Source organism: Symsagittifera roscoffensis, chromosome 9 (genome assembly GCF_963678635.1).
Source record: "Symsagittifera roscoffensis chromosome 9, txSymRosc1.1, whole genome shotgun sequence".
In the NCBI taxonomy this organism is placed as follows: Eukaryota; Metazoa; Xenacoelomorpha; order Acoela; family Convolutidae; genus Symsagittifera; species Symsagittifera roscoffensis.
Window position 1 is genome coordinate 46,898,222 of NC_087070.1, and position 22,771 is coordinate 46,920,992.

At 33.7% G+C, this 22,771-nt stretch overlaps 1 protein-coding gene across 1 annotated transcript in view; it reads left to right on the plus strand.

The window, feature by feature from the left end:
• LOC134854862 (rhodopsin-like) overlaps positions 1-22,771 on the plus strand; it is a 32,090-nt gene that overhangs the window by 5,732 nt on the left and 3,587 nt on the right. Inside the window, exon 3 of the mRNA XM_063871220.1 lies at positions 7,188-7,409. Within this exon, the coding sequence (XP_063727290.1) occupies positions 7,188-7,409 (222 nt within the window). The remainder of the gene's footprint in view (positions 1-7,187; positions 7,410-22,771) is intronic.

The window sequence follows — 22,771 nt, forward strand, 5'->3', positions numbered from 1 at the left end:
TCCGCTGGTGCCCTCTTTTTTTTCTTTTTGAGATTCATAACGTCGCTTAATCGTACGCTATCGATTTTGCGGTTTGAAATCATGCATAAATTTTGGACATACATCTTGTATGTCTGTTGGCAAAGTAAGTCAACCGAACTGGAGCCAAATGTTTTTCTGCAAGAGTAGTTTTTGACCACCACATGTTGCATGGCTCTTAGCCAGCTCGGTTTTTTGCAAAAAAAAACTTTAAGTGATTGTGCATGCTGGCTTAGTTGAATGTAGTTGCAAAATTAAATTGCGGGGTTGAATCATTTTTAAGAGTTACCTATTAATTAATTTTCTTCTGATTCTTCAATAATTTTTCCAACTTAATTAATGCGCTCGCGGACTAAATCCCCCAGAATATAATCATCCAGGATAAAATCCCATCGGATATAAACCCCCAGGACTAAATTTCCCATAGAACCAAATCCCCCTATGACAAAATCCCCCTTATTTTATTCATATAGTTTAATGTTTCTATTGATTCCATTTTGAATTGACTTCCATTTAAACATGCATCGCCATTTTGACGTGAGTTTTCAGCAATTTTAAGATCCCAATTTTCAGTTGACTTCCCAAAAAAATGACTTTGATTGCTAAAGCTAATAAGCCACGTGGCACTGTCAGAACGACAAGTGAAATACAAATAATGTTGATTTTTTCAGCGCGAGTTCGAATCCCAAATATGACACTTTGTGCAATCAATTTAAAGGTCTGTTAACTTTAACCCGAGGAGTCAAAAATCCTTACTTCTACTATGGTGGGGGTGAGGGATGGTGTGAAAGGAAGTCCTCGATGGCTATAAAACCATTCTCTTTTTTGTGCCAAAGTTTCAGAATTCTAGGACCACGGAGCGTTGATTGGAGAGCGGTCGGAACTTTTTAACATAATTTTGAACTTACTACTAAAACGATTAGTGTTACAGGTGTGATACCAGTTTGCGTAGTCGCAATTTAATCCCCCCATTAGCAAATAAACATTTGCCTCTTGACGAAAGATTTTGATCAGTTTGTAAAACACGTGCATTTTATCAACTACCGACTCATTCAAAACAATTACAATGCAAAATAACCAAATCGAATTTGTGATAAGCAGCAAAGAGGCCAGAAAGCGCTTCACAATAACTACGCTTACTATAAGAAAAGAGAGTTGGTCAATTCTATTCAGTGGTAGTGCGAGTTGCGGCGATCAAAGCAACATTGTAAGGCAAGCATATGGACTTCAAAGGGCGAACTCCTTATTTCGTCGCCGCATGAGCACAAACACGGCCCGGACTATGCTTTAATGAAAACGTATACCATAACCGAACAGATCAAAGCGGACGCAGCGGCCTGCACCGACTCTTCGACACAAAAGGTGCTGTCTATTGCCCTGGCGAAAGCCACACAAGAATGCTCCTCGAAGATGCTGGTGGTGCCTCACCTCAAACGAAGGATCAGAAGAATCCGACATGAAAACCGTAGCCAGCCGTCGATCCCAATAGGAATCGATTGTTAACTGCCTGTTAAATACTGCAGTCGCCAAAAATGTTTAGTTTCGCTCAAACGCAGCTCGGCAAAAAAGTTCATGCAAGGAAAGAGGAAAACTTTGGGAGGATAAAAAGAATTGTATGCTCTGCCGCTAACTACAAAGAGTTGGATTATCTTAAGGCCATAACTGCTATTTTTTTTTAAATTTTAGGCTTTAATCTATCTACTTCTTTTCTGTTAATTATCTTTCATCATTTAATTCAAGTTTTAGTGTTGCTGTTTTATTCAATTCGAATGTGGGGGATTTTAAACTAAAAACTGCGGAATTTTGCCTTTGGGCGATTTGGTCCTAGGGGGGGATTTAGTCCTGGGGGCTTATTTGCCGTGATTTTTTAACCTGTGGGAGTTTATCCTGGGGGATTTAGTCCTAGACCCCATTAATTGGGGTCTAGGACTGAATCCCCCAGGATCAAACCCCCAAATTCTATTCCCACCGGATATAATCCCCAGGACTAAAGATCAGAGAGGTGGTAAACGGTAATTAAAATTTATGCTCGTCGTTTATTTTTGTCTCATAATAAATTTAATTGGTTGAAGTAATTCTGATTAGACTTCAGAATAATCATGAAGTATCCAGTACAGCATCACAATCATCGGAAAATTAGCTGCCCATTATTTTTGCTAGAAACTAAACTCCTATTGAACTTTGAAATCACCGTACCAATCTCCCTGGCCCCCGAGCATGCGGGGATCTGAGAAGCTCTCAAGGAAGTGGGAGGGACTTTGAAAAAAAATATGTAAAAAAAAACTCCGTCCACCTTTTTCTTTGTTCGGCCAAAATTTTTTCAAACCAAAATTTCTAAAACGCTATTCTGACAAAATTTTTTGATTCACAGAAAATTGAACTTAAATTAACAATTTATCATAGTACAAAATTCAACTGTAATCTTATAAGTTGCCATATAATCATTTGAAAAATTAAAGTATTTACACAAAATATATAATTTTTTCTTATTGTTCGCCTTTTTGTTTTTCAATTTCCTCTGATGTTGGTAACAACGGCAGGAATTTGTCGACCTCTGTTATAAAAATTTAATGATTTTCTGATGGAAGTTTTTTTGGAACAATGACAAAAAGTGCTTTTTTCGGCATGTGCTTTCCCCTCAAAAGTATAGTAACACCCAAAGCTTTTTTAATCATAAATGGGGGGGGGATATTCTCAGAATGGAAGGGACCAAAATATAGATGTTTTTCAATCAATCAGAATCGTTAGACGCAGGGGCGAATTTAGAGGGGGGCGAAGGAGGCGGATCGCTCCTCCTCAGGGATTCGACCCCCTGCCGACCCAAAGGGTCCCCCTTTTTTTTTATTTTGAGATTTTTGATTTGTTTTGGCAAGCGGATCCTAAAATTTTTCTAAAGGCGCCTTTGGCGCCAAATATACTAATTTTAAGGGGGAGAGCGCGCCGAAAAAATCCGATTTTTTGGTTAAAATTTTCCAAAAAAGTGCCTAAAAACGACTTTTTGGCCTCTTATTCAAAATTTTGCCTGCGGTGCAGAAATTATGGCCAAAGCAGGCACTTTTTAGTGCTTTGAGAGAGCTTGGAAAATAAATTTGGTCGACCTAAAAAAAAGCTCGACGAAATTATCGAAAACTTTTTTGAAAATCCGCACCCCCCCCCCCCCCTCTCTCGTTATAATCCTAGATCCGCACCTGAATAGAAAGAACAAATTTTTTGGAACACTAGCTTGCATTTTAACGTTTAAGGAAGAATTTATTTGTTTGTTTCGCCAATTTTTGTCACAAATACATAAGTAGATAGCCAAGTTTTTTTTTAAATCAATCCTTTTAATTTGACTACGCAATTTGATATTTTATACCATTTTAAGTCAAATCCAGCTGAAAAATTAGTTTTCTTAAGTATGAATTATCATATAAGTTGTTTCCCAGTAGAAACATAAAAAATTTAACAGCTAGACCAAGTTCAAGTACCTTCCTAAAAGGAATGACATAATTCGAATGATGTGGAAGGTGCGCTCATAATTCTCATCAAAGGAAGGTTTCCTTGATGAAATTTAAATTGATCAAACCAACTGGGAGACGCAATCATAAAGTTCAAAGGAAAACTCAACCAAAGCGGCTATTTGAAATCAACGTGTCACCAAAAACATCAAAACATAATGAAGTTACGAAGCCGACGCCAAAATTTTAATGCGAGTTTTGTACGCCTTTTATGATTGTTTCGACTTGCGAAGAAAGTGGAATTTTTATACTTGGTGTGATTTTTTGCGGTCGTTTTCGGTCTTCAGTCAATTTGCGGCGATCGAAATAATAGTTTTTAACAAAAAAATTTTATGCCCCTTTGAAGAAATTGACTCCCTAAATTAAAATCTAAAAAGATATTCTATCTCCGATCATTTTTTGCAAAGTTTTGGGAGTTTAAAAATTGCCAATTTGGCCATGCTCGGGACTAATTTATGCGCTCTTTGAAAATATATATAATCCTGAAAGCCTAGCGCGAATTATTCATGCGTGGCGAATTATCCCGCACAACAAAATTGTTCCAAATTGAATTGACGCTAGCTAAGCTAATCGGTCGTATTAATTTCGTACGACTCAAAATTTCACACTTGATCTGATATTGTTCAAAATGACTATATTTTTCAATATTTTTAAACCAAAAATCTATTTGATATGAATCAAGGGGCAGTTGGAACATTCAGGGTTTTGCCCTGATATACGAGCAGCCTTGTTAGTTATCATGTAGAAATATCAGCTCTTTTTTGTTTCAAATTTTGGATCTCTTTACCCGCACTGACAAAAATGGATTTCGATCGATTTTAGTATGAAAAAAGTATGCAGATTAGATTGAAATCGATTTAAGTTGTAAAAAAGTAAGTTAGTCAAAACAAAAATTTCAGATCGATTTGGATCGATTTTAAATCGGTTTAAATCGATTTAATTTCAACGCTAAAAAAATCGATTCCAGTCGATTTTAAATCGATTTGAATGGATCTTAAATCTGACCTAAAATGAAATCGATCCAAATCGATTTTAAATCGATTTAAATCGATTTTTTTCCACTTCTTTTTTTCTTCAAATTTTCGAATGACAGAAAAAAGATTGAAAATTTTTGTCACGTGTCGTTACAAATACCAAAATTGACTAAAATGCTTGCAATGCTAAAATAATGTTTGTAAAATTGACTAAAATTCTTGTAAAATGCCTCCCCCTCCCCCCTCCCCCCTCCCCCCCGGAGGATACAGAGACTCTCGCTACGCCACGGAGAGAATCTCGGGTTAAATCTGCCACAATTTTCTTGATTTGTTACATATGTTAATGCACAACATCTGATTTATAATGATGATTTTCTATGATTTTATTGCATAATTTTGAGCTCAAAATCTGGTTTATTTTGACAATTTTCTTGATTTGTTACATATGTTAATGCACAACATCTGATTTACAATGATGATTTTCTATGATTTCATTGCAAAATTTTGAGCTCAAAATCTGGTTTATTTTGACAATTTTCTTGATTTGTTACATATGTTAACGAACAAAACCTGATTTCAATGATGATTTTCTATGATTTAATTGCATAATTTTGAGCTCAAAATCTGGTTTATTTTGACAATTTTCTTGATTTGTTACATATGTTAATGCACAACATCTGATTTACAATGATGGTTTTCTATGATTTTTTTTGCATATTTTTGAAATATCTGGTACGTGTGTTTTTATTTAAAAATTCAAGAATTTTAATTAGTTTTCTAAATTGCATTTGCATATTTTTTTTGCCTTGTTAGCAAAAAAAATCGATTTTAGTGTGTCGTGAAATCCATCGAAATCGATTTGAATCGATTTTTTAGACACTTAAATCGATTTAAAATTTTCGAAAAGATCGATTTAAATCGATTTAAAATGGATTTAAGTGAGATTCTGATGGATTTAAGTGAGATTCCGATGGATTTTAGTGAGTCGAAAAATCCATCGAAATCGATTTAAATCGATTTTTTAGACACTTAAATCGATTTAAAGTTTTCAAAAAAATTGATTTAAATCGATTTAAAATCCATTTGAGTTCGTAAAATGGTCATGGTTAATCGATTTAAATCGATTTAAAATCGATTTAAAATCGATTTAAATCGACCGGAAACCATTTCTGTCAGTGCGGGTAACTATCCGCGCCCCCTCCACCTAGGGTACATAGTATTGATTGCCACCCTTATAGAGAAATAATTCAATGATTAAGTATATGTAAATTTTTCGAAAAAAAACAAAAGGAAAAAAGGATAGCTGGTTGTTGTGCAACTAACCCAAAAAGCCGATCTCTTTGTCAAAAAAAATACATTTTTTTAACTTCTGTTTGTTTGTGTATCGTGTGATTAGAAGAAACATTATAACTTTCAAAATTTTTCCTAACTTTTAGTAGATTGGTTTTGGGTTTTGATGAAAACCTGTTTATGGACAAAAAACGCTAAATGAAGCTGAAAAAAATTAGTTTTTTCGATTAAATTTAGATTTCTGAAAAATTACATAACCAAGTCTTGTTTTCAAAATGTTACGAGCTGGCTTTAACTATTCGAAATTAGACTAAAAAGCAAAAACTTCAAAACTTTTTGGGTCAGTGGAGTGGCGTGCACAGGCTGTTTTTTTCGACAGGGTTGAGTAAGATTCAGACCAAAAGTTGTGAGTTTAAGTCAAGCGCTCCCCTTCAAAGTAGTGCATATTGGGGCCTATGTCACCTTTCGAGCAACTGATGGTCGGCTGGCCAGAAATATATATCTTTAAAGAGTATTACTGCAGTACAACACCCAACCCGATTTTATAAGTGAGCTCAACATAATAATGATCCTACGTTTTTGGATTCCACAGAGACAACTTTAATATTTGTTAGTGATTTCTGTTGAATCCAAAGACAAGTGTAGTGGCGCAAAGTTCTGACAAAATATTTGTTGTTGAAATCCAACAAGAAAGGTTTAATTGTTGATAATGAAACTTGCCTTGTGTCGCGCACCGGAGTTTCATGGATAAAAATTGGTTATAATGGAAAAATGTTGTCTAAAGTGTGAGTATAATCCATTATTGTTGTAATTTTAGAAACTATTTGCAAAAATTTTCAACAATTTCTGCTATACTCATGGCCTCACCAGCGGATTTTTTCTTTTGGGATTTGACTCCCTGCCGACCCAAAGAGTCCCCCTTTGTTATATTTTGAGATATCCATATTTGGTGACGGACCCTAAAAATTTTCTAAAGGCGCCTTCAGCGCCAATATATGCTAAGTTTGAGGGGGAGTGCGCACCAAAAAAACGCGACTTTTTGGTCAAAAATTTTGAAAAATTGCCTAAAAAATTTTGTCTGCGGCGCAGGAAATTTGGTCAAATCAGGGTCTTTATAGAAGTTTGGAAGAGCTCAGAAAATCAGTTTGGTCGACCTAAAAAAAAGAATGTCGACAAAAGTTCTATTTTTTTTTTTTGAAAATCCGCCCCCCCCCCCCCCCCTCGAGAAAATCCTAGATCCGCCCCTGCATGGTCTTCTCGAAATCTAATTTTTTTTATGAAATAAGTGTTCAACCCCCTCTCCCATCCCTGCGATTATTATTCAACCTATCCAGGAAGATGGGAATTCATGAAAATTTTTTCATGTATTTGTTTTTGTGCTTTGTTTACACATTTAAAATTTGTTCAGGTTGTCGTGTGTCGGGAACTTTTGCGACGTTCGGAGGAATCGGTTCAATTCTCTCGATGACAGCAATAGCGTACGACAGATACGTTATGATATCGTTCTCGGCTGAGGCTAAATCGATCGCCAGCAAGACCCGCTCCCTCAAGATTATTGCACTGGTTTGGGGATACGCCTCCATTTTCGCAATCATACCCAACCTCGGGTACGGAAACTTCGTGCTCAACGGTAAGCAAAGAAAATTTGCCAAAAAAGCTTATTTCAATGAGTTATAAATTTAAAAAATTTTTTTTACCAGGTATACTGAAAGTCTTACTTAAAAGATCAAAATATGTATCATTAAATTTTGAAAATGGTGCCCAAAAAACAAACTCCAGTGAACAAAATTAGGCGCAATCTTAAGCGTTTACTTTTCAAAGCGCCTGTTTTTTAGTATGAACAACATTTACTTGTTAAGTCGTTGAAACTAGATATTGGTCGTTTCATAGAGGGTAGCTGAGAACATTTGCTCTCGGTCATTCTAAAAACTTAGCTTCAGTTCAAAGTAGTTGCTGTCCAAAATAATCCTTAAATTTAAACATTTGAGAGTAAAAACCTGAGTTTGCGCGTATTTTTGTCGAAGGGTGTAAAAAAGCGTTTTTATCAAAAATCGAATACATCTAAACACAAGGCGTGAGCAAACGCCTTTAGAAAAGAGTTCGACTTTGATTTTATTGATCTTTTCAGTAAACTGAACGGGTTCATTGTTTATGACTTCTTTTATTTCAAGTAAGATATCAAGCGCTTTGGAATACTAAATGGTACAATACTGATTTAAATTATTTGGTACAGTGCTGATTTAAATTATTTACAAAAAATATTAAACTAGAAATGTAAAACGCGTTTTTTTTCTTCAAAAACCAAATTTGCTGAGAATTTTAGTAAAATCAAAATGTATGGTGCAATTTGCTTTGCGAATTTGGGTCGAAATTTCACCCCAAAAACAAGCATTACTGTCAATCAAATTTGATGTCAAACTTTTGTTTCCATTGCTGACAAAAATACATCAAAGTGAGCCGTTTTGGAGAATGTACCATTCCTAAATTTTGTTGGGCTACGTAAAAAGTTCAGTTCTTTTTGATATAATTTTGTCAGTGATCGATCAAGTGGTTTGGCGTAATATTTTATTTAACAAGTCAAAAATGGTAGACCCAAATTTTGCTCGACCAACACTGTACCGCATAGCTACTGGTGGTAACAGCTTAAATAATTTTCACCAGGGGACGTTTTTCTACAGCTCATTTTAAATTTCTCTGCCAATCCTGAAAAAAAGATCCTGAAAAAAAGAGATCCGGTTGCTGAGCGAGGATCGAGTATACACAAAATTCCGACCATAAAGATTGAATTTCAAAAAAAAAACTTTTTCAATTTTCCTAATTTTATGTGTTAAATAATTTTTTTTGCTGACTGGTTTTCAAATAAAAGTGATCAAATTAGATAAAAATTTGAATAAAAAAGAGGTATCCAAGCCAAATCTTTCAAGATAAGACATAATTCCTTCCCGCTTCTTTTTTGTTATGGTTTAGTTGAAATATCTACCGAGGAGCTAATGCAAAAAACTCATAAAATGAATGCTGATGAACAGTTAATAATTTTCAAGCAAGAGACCAGAACATCCTAATTATCTTCTAAGTATGAGAAACTTAATCAATTTTGAGATTAGCTTCAGTTAGTAGAACAAAACAAAAATTCATAAAGTGTCGGAATTTGCGAACCTTTCAAATTGTACCAAAGGTATAGTGCTACCAACTGAAAGAAATAGCTACCAGTCTTATAAATAGCTCCCAGTTTATTTGATGAGTATTACTGGTATTATTTTAAACAAAGATACCATATTCTATAAGTGGCTTTTCAACTGCTTTAGAAAAAGCGAAATCTCTCTTCAAAGGAAAAAAATTTACTTTAGTGTTATAGACAACTAATACTAATCAATTCCTCCAATTTTACCTAAGTGATTACACCATCAAATTTCTATCAATAAAAAGAAGCGGATAATTTAAAACCTTGCTATTCGATTTTTTTTAAAATCATCATCCCACACGCTATGTTGGGTACAAAGTAAAAGATTTTGCAAATACCAAACTATAAAATAGAACAAGTAGCATGTTAAACTCGGCTGACGCGCACATTGCACAGAAAAATTGAGCGCTTGTTGACACAAATTGACTAAATTAGGAAACTCCAATAATAAAAGTTAATCACTGGTAAAAAAAAAGTTTAAAATGAGTGCAGAACCCAAATTTTTTTTTTGAGGTTTTTTTAAATCCCACAATAATTACCAGTTGAAAAATCTATAGTTTTTCTGAAGGAAAAAAAAAACAACTCTGAGCTCAAATATTCCGTTATTTTCTTCAAAAATAGAACAACAAATCTTATTCAAATTTGTGATCATTGACGCTAATTGTGCTGTTTTAATTTATCTACCAAACTAAAGATATTGAATTTTTACTTCCAAATAACATTTATCGCATCCAAACTAAGTTGCTACACAATAAAATTTTGCGCTCAATTTTGAAAGAGGCATTTTTCTAAACTTTTCACTAACTGTTCTAAATTTCACGAATTTTATAGCGAGTTCTGCCAATTCGGCTGTCTTTGAACAACTTTGAGCAAAACAGTGATTAAGATATTTCTATGGATCCCAGAACTGTAAAAAAATTTGTTGTGGATTCCGTAGCAAATCTGTTTTTGGCCTGTTGCTGAAACCGTTTACATTTTACAAATTACACAGTTTGTCCTTATAATGGAACAAGCCATCTTGTATAGCAGGCATATGCAAAATGTTTAAAAGAGGCATTGATGGCCGATATTATCCATATCCAGATTGTGCTAAATGTGTTAAATATAACTGAAAATTCATTCACTGCTTCCACTTTTCAAATCCTTCAGTTATTCTTTTTGTTCCGACTTTCGTAAAGGAAGTAGCGGAATATTTAAGCTCGGGGTGGGTTTTTTTTCTTCACGCAAGTTTCGACTGTTTAACTAGCCATTTAACATGACAAAATTTTTTGTATCATTCATTATTGCTGTTGTCCTGAGCCTAAATTTGAAACGATACTTCACTTGTGATCATTTTTTGTAAAGTTATAGGGATTTAAAGATAGCTGTTTTGGCCAATTTGAGACATTTAACGCGCGATTCGCGCTATTAACGCGTAAGCAAAGGTTTAATCTGTCTCAGAAATCATTCCAAATTTTTTAAAAAAAACTAATTTGCCATAATTGATTTGTTACTAGGAGCGAAATTTATCACTTTGTACTTTTTATGGCCTTTATATTTCAAATTGTAATAAAAAATTCATTTTATTTTATTTAGATTTAATTTTTTCACATTATTATTGCTTCAGAAACGTTAAAAGGCAGTCGGAACATTCAGTGCTTAGCCCTGATATGAGCAGTCTTGCTAGTCTTCTGCATAATTAATGCACAAAACTTTGTTATAAAAGTTAAGAAAAAGTTTGGTCAAGATAGTTAATTTGTTCTGCATGCAGTTTTCGTTTGAATAATTAATATTAAAATAGCTGTTCAAGGTAAAAAAAAGCTCATTTAATTCTTCAACATTTTTTTCCTATTTTCAACCTGCGCAAAGAGTGATAATTAGTTGATTTAATCCCTTAAACTAAAAAATTACGCTTTATTTAAAGCTTCAAATGAATGTTTCGTTTTTGAACAGTACTAATGACGTGTGTAACTGCTCTCAATTAAAAAATGCGATGAACAGAAATCAAATAGGGGGCGTTCAACAGTGCCGAAGTACAACAGTGCCGAAAAAAGCGGGAAGTTTTCAGAATAATTTTAATGCATTTTGTAAAAATGTCTGCAACGCCAAAATGTCTGCAACTGCAAAATAAACAATTATTTTGGGGCCAAGACGTCTAAATTGCAAATTTTCTTGCTCAAAATCTTTAAGCGTCACTTAAAATTATAAAGGTTTGCCGTTTAGTTTTTGATTGCCGCACTTAATATGTTGAAACTTAATCACATTTTTGGCACTGTTGAACAAGTTTTCATTTTCGGCACTGGTGAACTAATTTTTTTTCGGCGCAGTTGTACTTCGGCACTGTTGTATTGCCCCATCAAATAGTGTTAAGCAGAAAATTAAAGCAGTCGGAATGATTGAAAAATGATGGATAGGCAGAACTAAAACCAAGGACAAGTAAAAAGCGCATATTTAACACATTAGTAATTGATTTGACTATAATTAATCGGGAAGTGAGCGATGATGATGAAAAAAATCCATGTTTTGATTGTCGGATCGTGATTAAAAATATAAAAATACCTTTGGTAGGGTTATGAACGATCAATTAACCGCAGATCAATTTCTGTCTCATATATAGAAAAAAATGCACTTATGTACATCTTAAAGTTTCTGCAGGTAATAAATCTTAGTAGTTAGAAATACGAAGTGAAAAAATGCATCGATCCTGAAACTTTGCTTTTTTCACAGCAGTAATTGTATAAACTAAACATCCAAAAATTTATTTAAAACTTCAATTGTTTCACTCGGCATTCATGTGAAAAAAATACTCTAAGTTCTCGCTCTTGATTTGAAATAGCTGAGGGAAAGATTTTGACACTTTTTCATCTAAAAAAGTAAAACCTTATTTCATAATGACAATGTTAAACAAATGTGAAAATCAAATATAGAAGAAAGTGAAGACGAGTCAAATTTATACCCGAAAGTTACTTCAAAAACTTATGCGCGTCAAAATTTTCTAAATTTTGCCGTAACAAGAGGATAGACTTTGTTATTTTCCAGAAAATTTGGGATTTGAACAACGGGAATTTGTTCAGTCAAACAATCACCCGGCTTACTTATATTGATGTACTCAAAAAACTACAAAAAACTCTTCTTTTACTTTTCGGCTTCAGATTGTCAGAATATAGAAAGAACAAAAAAGACTGCTTGTTTGTACGAGGGCGAAGCTTGGCAGATTTTTATAAACGCGGACAAAGTCTAAAATAACAATTGCGAAAATCTGGAAATAAATTGCAAGACTTCTCAAAAACAAGATTCATCGTATCAGAACAAAACTTCGGTTGTTACGACTGCCCTATAATGTCGATGAGATTTTCTGTCCAGTCTTTTCTGGCATATATGAATTTTGTTATTATCACTGTCTAGAGTCAGCTCATTTGAGATAAATCATTAAGAACAATTTTGAGCATTAGTATTTAATATTTTTCAGGCAGAGTAAAACAATTTGTTGAAACTTAGAGTTATCTGGTTTCTCAGGAATAAGGAATAAACTTAAACAAGACTGATCGTATCAGGGAAAACCCTGAATGTTCCGACTGCCTTTTAAGGTTTATGGAGCAGTAATAGCATTAAAAAAATTAAATGAAATAAAACAAAATGAAAAAAAATAATTTCTAAAATTTGAATTTTTTTTTGTAAAAATCATCCCCCCGCACGCCATATAAAGTACCAAAAGGATAGAATTCGCTCCTTGTAACAAATCAATTATGGCAAATAAGCTAAGCTAAGCTAAGCAACCAATTTGGAACGATTTCTAAGAGGGATTAACTCTCCGCTTACGCGTTAATAGCGCGAAGTATATCGCGCGTTAATTGTCTCAAATTGGCCAAAATGGCAATCTTTAATTCCCCGTAACTTAACGAAAAATGGTTACAGGTAAAATATCTTTTCAAATTTGAGCTCAGGTTAACAATACCTTTTGAATGATATAAAACAAATGGCTAGTTAAAAAGTCGAAATTTGTCTGAAGAAAAAAAAACTCACCCGAGCACAAATATTCCGTTACTTTCGTATCGAAAGTCGGAACAAAAAATGTGCTCAAAGAACAAGCATAAACTTTTATCAACTTTTTCAACAAACGCACTAATTTTACTTTCAACGACATTTTTTTAAAAAGTCGCATTAATTAATTTTAAACTTTTGGAAACAAGCCTAAACATGCCTCTTTTTATCTAAATTATCGTTAGTTTTTTTATTTTGAGGATTAGATGTTTTCTTCTGTCGGTGTAAAAATTTTTTTTGGAAAACGCTATTTTGATCGTTAAAATTGTTTGGCTATAAAAATCAAAATGCCAATTTGATGCGCTGCTTTCAAAAAAAAAGATTTTAATTATTTATTAATTTTGATAAATTAAACACTTTGAAGTTTTGTTGTTCCGACCAATAAAAATTGGGAGGAAATTTGAATTTGGGTGTGTTTTCTGTTTTCTTTTTGCGTTTTGTTTACAACGCAAAATCAAATACTACAATTTCTAATTGGAATGGATCGAGTAGTATGTCATATAAAAGCTCTTTTAAGCGTAATTCAACCGAGATTAAATTTTTTCAAAAAAATTTCTCCGTTTTTCAAACTGTTTCAAAAAACAATATCTAGTCTAATTTCATGCGAACAAAGCAAACGAGCAGATTTTTTGTAGAATAATCTTAATATTTTTTTTCCTAGAAAATTGAAATTTCAAAAAAAAATCTACAAAAAAATGATTTTTTGATTTTTTCATTGTTGTTCTAGTCGTTTTTCAAAGCCCAATTTTCTTTTTTTATAATGACGATTATAAAATTTTGTTTTTCTTTGGATTACTTCATCACATCACACGCGAAAAAAACGCCAATTAAAAAACTGAAAAAAAAAATTATGTGATTTTTTTCCCGCGCATACTGGGTTAATTGCACATCAATTGACAATTCTTGTTCTTAGTTTGTATTTGTCCTTGATTAATGCTTAAAAAGTTTGAGTTTTTGTGTCTTTTAAGTGAAAAAAAACTCAAAATTTCAACAGATAAGAGATTATCAGATTCGCTGCCCTATCACTGGATACTTGACACAAATCCATGTTCGTCCAGGGCAGAGAACATTCAGCTTGAACCAATCAAAGGTCAACGTATCTTTCAATAGGCTTCTTTCGAATGTTATCACATAATGTCCTATATAAGGTAATGGAAAAATGAGACTAGCATCTGGGTGACCTCCAAAAACTGTAATGCTGTGTCGTATGGTGCCATAACTTACTCCTTGGATGACGTTCGCGCAAAGATAGTCGTCGTAACGGACCTAAAATCAACAAAGGTTTCAAGTTTTAGTAGTTTTACGGCCCAAACCAAATTTAAGATAATAAGGTATAAAACAAAAGATAGATTATAACTAGAATGGCCATTTGAATGATATCAACAAATCAGAAGGGGGCGTTCAACAGTGACGAAGTGCAACAATGCCGAAAAAGGCGGGGAAATCTCAGAATAATTTAAACGCGTTTTCTAAATAGCGGGAAATTAGTGACGCTAATTAACAAAGAAAATTACTCTATAAAGAACTATTTTGGCGCTAAATTGTCTACTCGCTCAAAATCGTGGGTCTGGGACAACAGGCCGACAGGACTTCAAGCCGAAGGGACTTCAAGCCGAAATTAAAACTTTACCAGCACCTCAAAATACTATTTTATCATCTGTAAAACGTTTCTTTTCAAAAATATAGGCATGTTTTGACCATAATAAGCGTTATTAATGACAATGCAACCCTTCTGATTGTCATCCGTTAATAACATCAGCCGGTTTTTGAAATGCATAAATTATAAACATGAAAATTGCCTTCAACCATGTTTTATTTTTTAACTTTCCAAAACATCATTTGGAGGCTTAATTTTATGAAAACGCCAATAAGTAGTAAAGAATGATCATTAAATTCAGAAATTCTTCAAAAAAGTTTTAAAATTAATCATATTTCACGACTTTATAATGAACTATTTGGCTTTAGTGTCCCTAATTCTACGATTCGACTTGAAGTCCCGTCGGCTTGATGTCCGGCACCCAAAATTGTACAGTGTTGCTTTAGATTGTAAACGATCGCCCTTTAATTTTTGATTGCCGTTTTTAATTTGTTGAAATTTGTTCAAATTTTCGGCACTGTTGATTTGATCAAAGTTTCAATTTTTGGCACTGTTGAACTAATTTTTTTTCGGCACCTGTACTTCGGCACTGTTGTACTGTCCCATTAGAAGTGAGTATTCGCTTTTCAGCTTTCAATTTAATTATATTTTTCCATCCTTGGCCTGTTTATATAAAAAGAATCGTTCTGCAGCAATTTACCCAATTTTAAAATTTTCCCAGCATTCCAAAAAATTTGTAATATTCAGCGGTTCTAAATTTCTGATTTAATTGAGCTTCCAACTAAATTCAACTCTAATATTTAGAAAATGTTTCAAAAATCTTTACCATAACTAAAAATTTTCAAACTCTACAAATACTCATTGGTCTCTTGCTATGATTAAAATTCTAGTGAATAAAAACACCTTTCTAGTGAATCATTCTTTCAGAAAAAAACTTTTATTTCTTTGAATTACAATTGATTAAAACCGATTGTGTTTCTCATGTTTTTCTCTATTTTGCTTCTAAGTTGTTTATAATTTATGCGTTTCAAAGACGCTGACTAACATAAATACCCATAACCCTACCAACAGTTTTCCAATCGATGTAGGAAATCATGTAAAAGATAGGATGAAACGCAGGATATCTTCAATTGAGCTGTTTTATGAAACAAAGATCAATTTCATTCAAACTAAAAATTATTGCAGTTTTTCTATTAGCCGTTCCTCCTATCAGATACCTTGAACACTATGTCAAACAATGCGGCTCGAAATTTAAAATACCTAGATTATTTTTGGTTAGAAATTCTGCTTTTTTTATATCAAAAAAAATTTCCCGTCTCACTCATAGTATTAGAAACGTTATTTTTTGAGGGAGCCTTGGTTTTTTCGACAGAAACCACCCCGAGCGTAAAAATTGCCCGGAGCACAACTGGCAGAAACCACCCTGAGCAGAAAAATTAACTCTATCATTTGCTTTGCAAATCGGAAATACTATCGTGATACAAATTGAATCTACTAAAACAGTGTTTGAATCATTTAGTGTTCCTGGTTTTCTTTTGGTATAGTTTTTAAGTCGGATGTATTTGAAGTTTATGCGTTGTAATAAAAAATTATTCAGTACCAGTTATGTTTAATTTCAATGGATAAAGAGTATTGATAGGATAATTGATTCTTTTAATTTGGATATGGTTATAAAAAAGCAGAGTTCGCCCATTTTTTATAAACAATTTTGCGTTGAATTGAAATTAGGAAAAAATATACAAACAAAAAAAATTTTCATTCCGAGTTTTTTTCTTGATAGATTTTGCTTTTCCTCATCCAGTATAACATTTCTAAAATCGTCTAGCTTTGCAGATGTTAATTAAAACTTTCCCAGCATTCCAAAGAAATTGTAATATTCAGCGGTACTAAATTTCTGATTTTCTTGAGCTTCCAAATAAATTCAACTCTAATATTTAGAAAAGTTGTTCAAAAATTTTTACCAAAACTAAAATTTTTCAACCTCCACAATTACTCATTGGTCTCTTACTATGAGCGCAAAATTTTTAGCAGTCTCCGATTGCAATCATATGTAAATAACTTGCCACCAACGATCCATCATGCAAAATCTTTCTCTATTTTTATGATTTCGCTCAAAATTGTGCTTATTTCTTGCGTGCCATAATTTTTTGAGTCAACTAAGTATCTAGAGATGTGTTTGACTGAATGAAAAAATTAATTTTTGAAAAAAATGAGCTGCGAGGAACAGCTTTTGTTGAAATTGCTTATGATGCAATTGATTTGGATGCAGTCAGAGATGCAAGAATCATTGTAGTTATAATAATAATAATCATAACAAGACTGCTCGTATCAGGGCGAAGCCCTGAGTGTTCAGACAGTTTCTTGAGGTCTTATGGACCAGTTATAGTATGAAAAAATTAAATGTAATAAAAAAATGGGAAAAAATTCGGGTTTGAATTTTTTTGTGAAAATCCCCCCATGCGCCATATCAAGTACAAATTGGTAGATTTCGCTGTCAGTAGCGTTTCAAATCTGGCAAATAAGCTTCGCTTGATCAGTTTGGAACGATTTCTAAGACGGATTAAATCTCCGCTTACGCGTTATTTGTGCGAAATATACTTCATGTTATTTGTCCCAAATTGGCCAAAATGACAATCTTTAAAATCCCACAACTTCACGAAAAATGATCACAGGTAAAATATATTTTTTTCAAATTTAAACTCTTTTTGAATGAATTTTCAAAATTTTGTCGAAAATAGCAAATTAAAAAATTGAAATTTGTCAGAAGAAAAAACCACCACGAGCACAAAGTTTCCGTTACTTCCGTTGTGAAACTCGGAAGAACAATAAATTGTTTCCAAATATTATCTAGTTACAAAACATTTTGAATGTTTAAAATACATGTCTGAATCAAATGAAAGAACGAAATTAAGCCAGAACGCCCAGAGTTTATAGTAAGCTCCCATATAATTCAGATTTGTTTGTAAATTCATATAAATAACTCTGTAGCTAGAAATCTGTTACAGATTTGTTCATAGTTTGTTAAGAACTTGGAACCACTCTGCTTGTGGATCACTCTTCTGTTAGGTTTACCACCATTTGCTCAACTACAATTTTTTAATAATTCGTTCGAAATACGGTTGCACATAATACACATGATTAGAAAACACAGGAAGTCTTGAAAAAGGTGCTTTTTTACGTTCAATTTATGGTCCAACTGTAAATTTTGTGAATTTTAAGCGGCTTCTACAATATATTTCGTCACAAAATCAAGTTTTCTCGCAAAATTAGCTAGATAGGTACTTCTCTTTGATTTCTTTTGCTGTTTTGGATTCCAAAAAGCAAAAATGCTGAATCCACAACAGTCTTTGCGGAATACGGAACAAATTTTGAAACCTACAAGCAAATTTTTCAAAAAAAGTCAAGTAAAACGGAGCTGTTGTGGAATCCGCATTTTGCAAACCAAATCCACAAATTGTAAGCGGAAGTCTTAAAAGTAATTGAAATTACTTTATCAAAGATTTTTTTTCGTGGAACATCAGCAAGACTGTCCACTAGTTCACTCTCTAATATATACAATTTTTTGAACTCACCAGCTAAATTTCAAAGTCTGAAAGAATGAACAACATTCCGATTTCAAATACTGAGAGAACGAACGCTTTTACTATCTCAAACACTGCAAGGATGAACACGATTAATCTCAAATTTTGGAATCCGGAAAAACTAGCTGTACTTGCTTGTTGCAGAATCCGCGGTAAACTATTGTGTCAACAAAATTTACGTTACGCTCAAAATCGCTCCAAAAACAGGCAGCTTTGCGGAATGCGCAACAAAATGTGTGGAATCCGGAACCAGATTGTGGAATCCAAGAGGAAATAATAATATATGTGTTTAGTAAACTTAAGCTGTCGCGGAAGCCGCAACTGTAAGTGGAATCTGCAAACTGTAAGCGTACTCCGCAAATTTTAAGCGGATTCAGCAAATTGTAAGCGGAATCCGCATAAGTTTGCGGAATCCACTTACATTTGCGGATTCCGCTCACATTTGCGGAATCCGGAACAACTATCTATACTCGCTCGATGCGGCATCCGCAAAAAAATCAATATGCCGACAAAATTTACGTTAGAGGTAATTCTACGTGGAATCCAGAGATATTTTGTACAATGAAACCACCTGCATTTTGAAACATGTTTGAATTCTTGCTGTAATTTTAAGTAAAACTCAATTGCTTAACTTACTTGGCATCTATCAAAAACTAAATTATTTTAAACCTCAATGCTGTTTAACCTATTGGTGCTCATTTTGGAGAAAACTAAGTATTTTGTTTTCAGGGTAAAACACGAAACGTATAATGAAAAACATGCTTGTCATAGATTACGATAGTATGGAAAAAGTGTTTCTCTTACGATTCCATAAGGCGGAAAGAAAACTTCTTATGCCTTTTTCGTACAAGTTTTTGAATCTACAGAAGTAAATGATAATATTTTTCCAATAGTATGGAAATGTAAGATAAACATTTTTTGTCAACTCGGGAAATCATATTTCGATCTAGCAGGTCGGATTTAAGTGCATAGCAATTGATCATAAACTGGAATATTTTGCATCATTGACTGTGTCACAATCAGCATTCACATTTCTTCATTCTTTTTTCTTCAAAAGTTTTTGATTATAATTTTAGACAAAAGTATAGAGAGTAACACCGTAATTTCAGTCAAAATCAGGCAACAAGTCGCGATTTGTATAAGGCAATTTGATAAGATATTAGTGCCTAACTTTCGACAACCAACCATATTCGGCGTTAAAAAACATGCAGACTTACCTTGAGGTGTCTTAAGAGTTTTCCATCGCTAGAAAAGTCTGTCATTTTGTTCATGTATTCTTGAGGAGATATTCCATGGTCCTGACCAAACATTTCATAGGTTCGGATCTGAAAATTGCAGCATGCTGAAAATAAACAAACTGAAAATTTGCAGTAATTTGTTTTTGGTTCCAGACGCTAAATATCAACCCAATGTAAATGCAAAATCAATTGTCTCTGGTTTTCGTTTGCTAAACAGAACTTATATGGACTTATTTTTATAAGAACCCAAAAAAACTAGACAACCGCCATTCGATATCAATTTTTTGAAAAACCTCAACGTTATCTTAATACATCGTTCGAATCTTTTTAATGTATATTTTCTGAAGTTTCATAATTTCTTCTACACTTGAAATCTAATTAGGAATGAAGTTTTATTTAAAACGAAAATAACATCGAAAACTCAAAAACACAAAACCTGTAGAGGATAAAAAGAGATTGCCCTGAACTTTCCGACTGCTTTTTTAATCGTTATATCGTGTGGAAACTGAATTTTTTATAACACTAAAATGTTATATTTTATTCTTTTCAACGCTTCATTTGCAATAGCATTGCGTGTCTCAATTCATTCATAGCTTGATTATTTCGTCGCTAACATGTCCATAGAAATCAAAAAAGCCTGTAATTTTTATTCCAAATAGGCCGTTTTAAAAATTTCAAATCCACGTTGAATTAAAAAATTGTTTTAAACTTTAAAATGTTTTGTATTTCAAGAGACAACAAGGAGACATTGCGAAAATTGCATGGCATTATCGCATCGTGGAAAATTTTTTTTGCGTTTCATAACGAGACTAGTCAAGTTTACTTTTTGATTAATTCTGAAAAAAAACTCATTATCTCAATTTTTCACCCAAAGTAAATTACCTTAATAATGAATTGATTTGGACTTCATTAATCATGTTTTAGTTTGATTTTTTAGTTTGAAAGCAAAATTGTTTCCTGATCGTTCAGAAAATGAAAAATTGAGACTAATAGTTTCTGATAGATAGGCTTCTAAAAAGTGAGATTTTTCTTTCGGAATGATGATGACTGAGATTCTGAGAGACTGAGACGTTACCATCGTTCTCAGATGTATCGAATGAGTACCAATTGATGCTTCTGTAATTATAGCGACTTAGCATCGCAAACTCTATTGTGTCATTCCACGAAGCAACACGAGAACTGTTGACACTCGAAGTCACAAATCGCCTGATGCAGAAGTAGATGCTAAAAAAAGGTAACAAATGATGAGTGCTAGGAGTGAAGAAAATCAGCTGATCTCGGATCTTTTATTTTCAACAATGCAGCATGGGAGAGTTCGATGACTTGCAGACTTTGTTTTTTTTTCAATCCTGCTGCAAAGTGTTAGACTTATTCTGGTTGAAAGCAGATTTGAATGTCCGTTACGATGCCAAACTGTACCCTTATCAGATGCACATTTGTTGGGCGTATATGTGTGTGTGTGTGTTGCGTATGTGTGTGTATGTTGTGTTTTGCGTAGAATCCAGACAAAACTGTGGAATCAGGGAAAACATTCAGGGAAAACAAAAGTATAAAGAAAGATAGTTGAAATAATAACTTGTTGAATAATTTGCTACGAACTCCGAAAAAAAAACAATTTTGTCTCATAATTTTTCGCAGAAACCTGGAGAGGCTTCCATTGTCTTGTTCATCTCGGCCAAACTAAAAGTAAATTTGCACGATCGTAAAAACCAGTTTTGCGAGAAAGTTGAGAGCCACACTTTCAAAGTGAAAGTTGAAATTGATATTGAAAACGAAAACTGAAAAGAACAATGGAAAAAAAATTATTTTCAGAGAAAAAAACAGTTTCCTTGCTTGTAATAAAGCCCTAAAATTCTCAAGCAAAACCACAATTTGAAACTGACTCAAAAAATTAGTGACTTATACACAAATGATTCACTACATTTTAAATCTAAGATTTCTTAAATTAAAAAGCATAACTGTACAATAAGTTTCTGTGAACACCAATTTTTTAGTTTCTGGATTACATTGCAATTTCAGTTTAAGAAATAGCGGGACGCAAAATAACCCTCTAAGAATGATTTTTATTTTCACGATGGTTTGGGCTTTTTATGAGGGCATTGCTACTTTTCTTTTCAATCAAAAATATTAGGACATGGATAAATCGACTCCCCCCAGACAATTTTTTGTCCTTTTTAGGTTTAAGAATTATAGCTGCCTTGACCAACTTTGACCGCTAAATGAGTAGTTGGTAGCATATCGGCTATCCTAAGTGGTTAACAATTACAGATTTTTTGAGAGACTCATGGTCATTTTTATGCTGTTGGTTTTTTCAAGTAGTTTAAAATGCGCAATATTTCCGAATAAGTTGTTTGAAAGCTGGTATTATTTACCACCATTCTGTAAAATTACTCAGCAGAAAATTTGATGCCATGACCTCATTAATGATTGTCCTTTTAAAGCAGGATATGTAACCAGAATTAATTACAGAGAAAAGGTAGAATATTTTATCTGATAAAATCTAGCTTTCCGCAGCTCTGACAGTTTAAAGAATACTATTCAGGATTTAGAATTATGCGACAGATTTTTATCGGGTCTCATCCAAAGTTGATCCAAAAAATCATCGCACGACGATCGGATCCAAAACTGATTTTATTGGGAGCACCTCGACATTGCAAGGAATCTTCTGTTCAATCAACTCCATTTCAGAGGCGCAGTCCAGTTCATAGCCTGGTGAAATCGTTCACTCCTTGAATACAACTTTTGTATGATGGGCAACGAGCTGTTCTTCACGCACTGGGGTATACGATCTTTTTTTGGTCCAGGTGCTTTTTTTGGTCCAGATCTTTTTTTGTCCAGATCCTGGTGAAAATTGGTGAAACAACTTCGCTGCTGTTGGTGAGTGTTCAATGCGATAACAAGTTGCCGTAAGCTGGCCGACAAAGTTCTAGATCAATTTTTTTTGGTTAGCTGGATACTTCCGCGAGTTTGCCGCCTAATACTTCAGATGAGCTCAGACACTACCAATCACTTTTTTTTTGGCAGTACTGCGCAAGTTTTCCGTCTCTGTTCGCTGACGAGTTTTTTGGCCATCAGAAAGGGTACAACCGTACCCTATACTCAATCGCTCGCGAATGCTATATGGTCACGTTGGCTGAGGGAGTAAGTTCCTTCATTCAACATCAAGCATAAGTGGGGCTCTCCACCTGAGCATGAGCTCAGGACTGATAGTCTCGTGTGGTTAGTTGAGCCGGTTAGCACAATAGGTTACGAACCCCTGCTTGTGTCGTTTCGTTCGATCACGGCAAAGATTGTTAAGCTCGATCCGATAATTTTCTCCTTGGGTGGAGATTAAACGAATGCAATTAAAGCATAGAAAATTATAGTATCACTTGA